General features: G+C 39.1%; 1 protein-coding gene across 1 annotated transcript; it reads right to left on the bottom strand.

The window, feature by feature from the left end:
- Positions 1 to 5,281: 5,281 nt before the first annotated feature.
- On the bottom strand, positions 5,282 to 6,135 carry LOC138347458 (uncharacterized). Its single transcript, XM_069295754.1, has 2 exons — positions 5,863 to 6,135; positions 5,282 to 5,782 (listed from the first exon to the last, which is right to left on the bottom strand). The coding sequence occupies exons 1-2, from the start codon at positions 6,133 to 6,135 to the stop codon at positions 5,282 to 5,284; spliced, it is 774 nt and encodes a 257-aa protein (XP_069151855.1).
- Positions 6,136 to 7,926: the final 1,791 nt, after the last annotated feature.

Raw genomic sequence — 7,926 nt, forward strand, 5'->3', positions numbered from 1 at the left:
CCCAATATACCCTGTCAGAGATATGAAGGCATGCTGGCGTGATTACTAAACTGATGCCCACAGAGCGGACTTACAAACTACTTGGCTAGTAGTTTTGGGACTATTGGGTACGCTGAACCCTATTCCAACTCGGTATTAATGCTACTCCCATTGATTTATGTAGTTAACTGATTATATCTGAATTCATGTAAATACTGAATAGCTCAAACTGATCATGCAAACTGAGAATGCAATATTTAAGTTGATAATAATGCATTATAACTGAATAATCTGACCTAGTATGTGTAATTCAAGAACTAAAGAAATACATATCTAAGGTTTTGAAACTCATGCAATAATATGAGTAATAACATGATAATCTGATTTGGAACATCTAACTAATAAATTCATGAAGTTCTGTTGAACTTCAAGAAACCTTAGGTCTAATCATGATATAGGAATTAAGAATCTGACTGAAAACTAGTAACCCAATGGGTGAAAGGAACCCACTAGTGAAATCTCGCATGCCTGGTAATGAAATTCACATAGAAACACTTAGATTTTGGGGCTAGACCTGTTGGAAACATGCTTCGCTCTTGAACTAGGGTTTTTGAGATTTTTCTCCTTTCTTGCTCCTAATTTTCTAACTTCTGATTTATGATTTTGGCTTAGGTAAGTTCTTGTTATGTTTCTAGGCTTAAAGTGACTAAAATCTGATAATTTAGGGTCAAAACGACGTATCTTAAGGTTTAAAAGCACTGGAAAAAAGACCAAAAGACCCCTGAGTTTATTTATGTCGGACCAAACGACGGCCTAGACAGATGTTATGTCGTTTTCTTGACTGTCCGTCGTTGAGTCCATAGGTTGGGCCTGTTCAACAGGCCTTTACTAAAACAGGCATAAGTTTTTACTCAAAGGTCTGATTTTAGAAATGTCGGTCGCTATGAAAAGATAATTCAATTATCTATCTATGGATAGGTCATAGAACACCTAATTCATTTTGTGCTAAGAGTTATAACCATTTGAAATTGACCCTACTATATTTCCCCTTAACTGTCTGCTAGTTTCTACCTACTATGTGACCTACGGACAGGGCTGGTCATCCAGGGCTATTGTCAGAGTGTGGATGAATGGAGTGTTGATCGACGGTCACAGACTACGGACCATAGGTCCATTCGTCAATCATGACTTAACCAAATTTTTCCTGGCTGAGATTTTGGGGGTTTCTGACCTCATTAACAGATGTGCAGGACAGACCGTGGGTCAGTCTACTGTCCATCGATGGCCCCGTTGGTTGCACCTGCAGATTTTTCTCAAAAGTTGGTTTTTGGTGTGATTTGGATACGGGGTGTTGCATTATCTCCCCCTTGGGAATATTCGTCCTCGAATGAAGATGAAACTAGCTTGAATAGAGGGAGAGAGCTGCAAACCCTACTACTGAATATTGAGAACTGAGTTTCTAACTGAATTGAGCTCCAAGAATATGCAAATACTCTGAAAATGCAAGTACAAACTGGGGGAACATGATTCCAATACTGAATTCACGCATGAATGACTGGAAATATGGAGAGGAACTATTACCTCAAGCTGGAGTGGAATTAGAAAGAAACAGGTGAGGATACTTGACTTTCATGGCTGCTTCTGCTTTCCAAATAGCTCCCTCTACGGACTGACTCCTCCACAAAACCTTGACTGAAGCGACTTCTTTGTTTCTCAACTTTTTAACCTGACGGTCAAGGATCTCAACTGGTACATCCTCATAAGAAAGATTATCTTTCACCGCCATACTCTCTAATGGCACTACAGAGGCTGGATCACCCATGCATTTCTTCAAGAGTGAGACGGGGAAGACCGGATGCACTGCTGCTAATTTTGCTAGCAACTCTAACTCATATGCCACCTTGCCAACCCTTTCCAAGATCTTATAAGGGCCTACATATCTAGGACTGAGCTTCACTTTCTTTCCAAATCCCATCACCCCTTTCATAGGTGAGACTTTCAGAAAAACCCAATCATCAACTTGGAACTCTAGTTCCCTTTTCCTTACATTTGCATAAGATTTCTGACGACTTTGGGCTGTCTTAAGTCTATCTCTAATGAGTTTCACTTTATCCATAGCATAAAGGACTGAATCTGGCTATATCAAGATGTTTCACCTACTTCAAACCAACCAGGAGATCTACATATACGCCCATATAAAGCCTCATAAGGGTCCATCTAAATGCTGGAATGGTATTTATTGTTGTAGGCGAACTCAATAAGAGGAAGGTGATCATCCCAACTACATTTGAAATCGATCACACAAGCTCTTAACATATCCTCTAGGGTCTGAATGGTATGCTCTTCCTATCCATCCATTTGCGGATGAAATGTTGTGCTAAGGGTAACTTAAGTACCAAGACCCTTCTGAAATGACTTCCAAAAATGAGAGGTAAACTGAGGACCTCTATTTGAGATGATAGACAAATGAACCCCATGCAAACTCACAATTTTATTAATGTAAAGCTTGGCATAGTCCTCTTCCGAATCTGTAGTCTTGACCACCAAAAAGCGAGAAACCTTAGTCATCCTATCAACTATCACCTTAAAGGACTCATGCTGTCTGCGAATACGTGGTAACCCTGTGATGAAATTCATATTGATCACTTCTTATTTCCAAGTAGGAATGTCGATCTCTTGAGTCATACCTCCTAGTTTATGATGTTCTACCTTGACTTGCTGGCAATTGGGACACTTACTCACAAAGTCTGTTATATCCCTCTTCATGCCATTCCACCAATAGACTTTCCGCAGATCGCGGTACATCTTAGTGGCACCTGGATGAATAGAATGCCTAGAGTTATAGGCTTCTTCAGGAATGTGCTCTCTCAACTCGCCCACATTGGGAACACACAATCTACCCTTGTAGCGAAGTACACCATCTCCCCCTTGGGAGAAAACCTCCACTCTATGATTATGGACTGCACCCTTAAGTTCAAGCAAGATGGGATCACTTTATTATTTTTCCTTAACCTCCACTACTAAAGACGATATTGCCCCATTCTGAACTGTTACACCGCTTTCTAATATTCTCATAAGGCAAACTCCCAAGCGAGCAAGCTTTTGAGCATCCTTTATTAGCTCCTTCCTTTCTTTCTCAACATGGGGTACACTACCCATAAATAATCTTCTAAGAGTATTAGCTAGTACATTCGCCTTACCAGGATGATAATGCACACTCATATCATAATCCTTAAGGAACTCAAGCCATCTCCTCTGGCAAAGATTCAACTCTTAACATACTGGAAGGCTCTTATGATCAGTGAACATATCTACATGAACACCATACAAGTAGTGTCTCCATATCTTGAGTGCAAACACCACTGCTTCAAGCTCGAGGTCATGAGTTGGATAGTTCTTCACATTCACCTTAGAGGCATACGCTATAACCTTATCTCATTGCATCAACACACAACCTAGGGAAACTCTAGATGCATCACAATAGATCACACAACCATCTGAACCCTCTGGTAGAGTCAAGACAGAAGTTATAGTCAATCTAGTTTTAAATTCTGCAAAGGTTTCTCACAATCATCTGACCATTAGAACTTGACCATCTTTTAAGTAAACCTAGTCAATGGTGAGGCAATGGATTAAAATCCTTCCACGAACCTTTTGTAATAACCCGCTAGACCTAAGAAAAATTTGATATTTCTAGAGTAGGTAGGTCTGGGCCACTGTTTCACCAATTCTATCTTCTGTGAATCCACTCGGATCCCTTCACTAGATACAATGTGACCAAGAAAAGCAATGGATTTCAACCAGAACTCACATTTATTAAACTTAGCGAATAACTGGTGATCCTTAATATTCTACAGAACAACTCTCAAATGATTTGCATGTTTTTCCTCAATCCTAGAGTAAATGAGGATATCATTAATAGAGATGACAATGAACAAGTCCAAGTACTGTTTGAACACTCAGTTAATCAAATCCATGAAAGTTGTAGGAGCATTCGTTAGACAAACGACATAACTACAAATTCATAATGACCATACCGAGATCTGAAGGTTGTTTTCAAATTTCACTATCTCTGACTCTGAGCTGATGATAACCCGATCTGAGTTCTATCTTTTAGAAATGGCTAGCACCCTGAAGTTGGTCAAACAAGTCATCGATCCTGGGAATGGGATACTTATTCTTAATTGTGACCTTGTTCAACTGTCTATAGTCAATACTCATTCTAACATAACCATATTTCTTCTTTATGAACAACACTAGTGCACCTCATGCTGAAATACTAGGTTTGATGAAGCCCGTATCTAGAAGGTCCTTCAACTGTTCTTTCAATTCCTTAAGCTCTGCTGGAGCCATTCTGTAAGAAGGAATAGAAATAGGCTGGTATCTAGAAGGATATCACTTCCAAAGTTGATTTCCCTTTCGGGAGGGACTTCGGGAAAATCTTCTGGAAACACTTCTGGAAACTCACAAACTACTGGAACTGACTCAAGAGTTAGATTTTTAAGGCTAGAATGCTTAACCAGAACTAGATGATAGAGATAACCCTTAGATATCATCTTTCTGGACTTAAGGTAAGAAATAAATCGACTCATAGGTGCTAAGCTACTACCCTTCCATTTTACGATTTGTTCATCTACAAACTGAAAACGAAAAATCCTAGTTCTAAAATCGACTACAGAACAAAAGGAATGTATCCAATCCATGCCTAGAATGACATCGAATTCGACCATTTCTAACTCTACAAGATCTGCTGAAGTGACTTTCTCAGAGACTATGACAGGGAAATTTCTGTATACCCGTCTAGTTATAACTGAGTCAGCGACTGGAGTAGAGGATGAGAAACGTTCTGAGAGAGATTCTGTACTAACACCAAATTGAACTACTATGTAAGGAGTTACAAAAGACATAGTAGCCCCTAGATCTAACAATGCATAAACATTAATGTCAAAGACACGTAAGTACCAGTGACTACCTCAGGAGAACCTTCCTGATCCTGGCGAGCCTAAAGAGCATACAACCTGTTCTGACGCTGACACCCACTTGTACCAGATGAGTTACCCTGCTGAATCGGGTGACTTGCTGGTGTTACTGATGTCGTAGACTAGGCTCTACCATTAAAACCTCCTTGACCCTATATAGAAGGACAATCCTTCAACCTATGACCAGACTGACCGCACCCAAAGCACCCTTCCTTTCCTGCGGGACACTCGTCCAGATGGTTCTTACCACACTTAGGGCACGTGGGGTAAGTCTTGGTTCCTAAAACACTTCCTTCAGACCTAGATCTTCGTGCTCTACCCTTCTAGTCATAACTGTTCTTTGAGGATGGAACACTAGTTGATGAAGGGGATGGAGCTGAAAACTTCTGCTGACTCTGCGAATGATTTCCACCACCCAATTTTTGCTGAGAATAGTCATAGTTCCCATTCCTAGCCTTCTTATTTTCCTTAGCTTGTTCCTTAATTTTATCACCCTCAACATGCTGAGCATGAGTCATAAGCCTAGAGATGTTCATATATCCAAGTAACGTAGCATTTCTGCACTCAGTTTTCACCGAATCTGACACTCCATACAAGAACTTGTTCATTTGAGCCCTAGAGTCAGCAACCATGTGAGGAGAGTACCTGGAGAGTTGGTTAAACTTTAACCCATACTCTTGGACTGTCATGTTACCCTGCCTCAAGTTCATGAATTCTTGAGCCTTTGCCTCTCTCCACTCTATTGGAAAAAACCTGTCGAGAAAAGTCTCACTAAAGCAATCCCAAGTGATAGGAGCTGCATTTGCATCCCTATTCTCCTTCCACTGAGTGTACCAGATATGAGAAACATCGTTCAACTGGATGATGCCAACTCAACACGATCATTCCTAATGAATTTCATCACCTCAAAGATTTTCTTGATCTCATCCATGAAATTCTGATGATCCTCATTGGATTGTGATCCTAAGAACTCAGGCGAATTCATCCTAACAAAGTCACGGATCCTTGCTGCTACTGATCCACCATTTTCATTCACATGAGAATGAACCCGATTGTTCTGGTTGGTCATACTCTGATCCAACATCTGTATAGCATTTCTAAACTCAGCATTGGAGACTTCCTGATCTGAGACCAGAGGAGCTGCGTTTGCATTCCTGGCATTCGCATTCCTTAGCATTAGCTCTACGAGGAGGCATGATCTAAAATGTAGAATGTCAAGTTAAAATGGAAAAAGATCATACCTCACGCACGATAAGAATAACAAGAAAGTAAAGTTTTTTCCTTAAACACGTCATAGCCTCCTTCTCATTAGATGTGGTGCACTTCACACCCATGTAAAGAACTCTACTTAGTGTGGCTTTTTATACATCCTATGACTCTTAAACCTAGTGCTATAATATCAAGTTTTTTCACGCCCCGAGCTACCCCCGAGACGCGGACATGGAACCTAAGACCACAAGTGATCTTAAGCTAATCCTACTAATATGATCATGAGCATACTAAAGATAATAAGCTGAATGCGGAAGCTAAATCATAACTTAAACTGAAAAGATGAAGCATACCCATATTCTATAATTGAGATATTTGAAAAAAGAACAATGAGTTTAATACAAAGAAAATGTTAACTCAATACTAAGCTAAATCTAACTATGTCTGAAATACGCCTCTAACTGACAAGAAATACTGGGACAAGACCCAACTAAGTCTAGCAAAAACTGAAACTAAAAGAATAAATATTAAAAAGAAACTCATGACTATTGTCCTCGGAGAATGAGGACTCACCACTAAATTTGCTAAACTGAAGATCGGAAAATCGATCTATACGTGATCTGGATGCTGAGAACCTACACCTACATCATGAGAAAATGTAGTGCACGTATGCGTCAGTACTTGAAAGGTACTGATCATGTAGGATAGAGTAAAGCTAAAATAAAACATAACTAAACAAGCACAAAAACAAGTATAGTAATCTGAACATGATATAATTATTTCTAAGCTAACTGGATGTAATGACCAATTTATAACATGCTGAAACTGAATACTAAATATATTGATAAATGGTCAATGCAGAGATTTATGTAGTTAACTGATTATGCAAATACTTTTGTAAATTCTAGACCTCAAACTGAATATGCAAATTGAAAATGCAATATTTAATTTGATAATGATGCATTAATAACAAAGGCATGTATAACTGAATAACTGAAATATCAGACTTAGCATGTGTAATTCAAGAACTAAAGAAATACATAGCTAGGTTCTAAAATTCATGCAATAATCTGAGTAATAACATGGTAATCTGATTTGGAACATAAAACTAATAAATTCATGAAGTTCTAGAAACCCTAGGTCTAATCATGATATGAGAATCAAGAATCTAACACGGAACTAGGAACCCAATGGGTGAAAGGAACCCACTAGTGAAATCCCACATGTCTGGTGATGAAATTCACGGAGAAACACTTAGATTTTGGGGCTGGAACTGTTGGAAACTTGCTTCGTTCTTGAACTAGGGTTCTTGAACTTTTCTCCTTTCTTGCTTCTAATTTTCTAACTTTTGATTAATGATTTTGACTTAGGTAAGTTCTTGTTGTGTTTATAGTCTTAAACTGACTAAAATCTGATGGTTTAGGGTCAAAACAATGTATCTGAAGGTTTAAAAGAAGTGCAAAAAGACCAAAAGACCCCTGAGTTAATTTCTGTTGGACCAAACTACGGCCTATGCAGACGGTCCATCGTTTGATCGACTGTCTATCGTTGGGTTCGTAGGTTGGGCCTGTTCAGCAGGCCTTTACTAAAACGGGCATAAACTTTTACTCGGACGTATGATTTTATCAAGATTGGTGGTTATGGAAATATAATTCAATTGTCTATCTATGGGTAAGTCATAGGACACCTAATTCATTTTGTGCGAAGAGTTATGACTATTTGAAGTTTACCCAACTGCATTTCCCCCTTAACTATGTGC

Source organism: Solanum lycopersicum, chromosome 3 (assembly GCF_036512215.1).
Source record: "Solanum lycopersicum chromosome 3, SLM_r2.1".
Lineage (NCBI taxonomy): Eukaryota > Viridiplantae > Streptophyta > Magnoliopsida > Solanales > Solanaceae > Solanum > Solanum lycopersicum.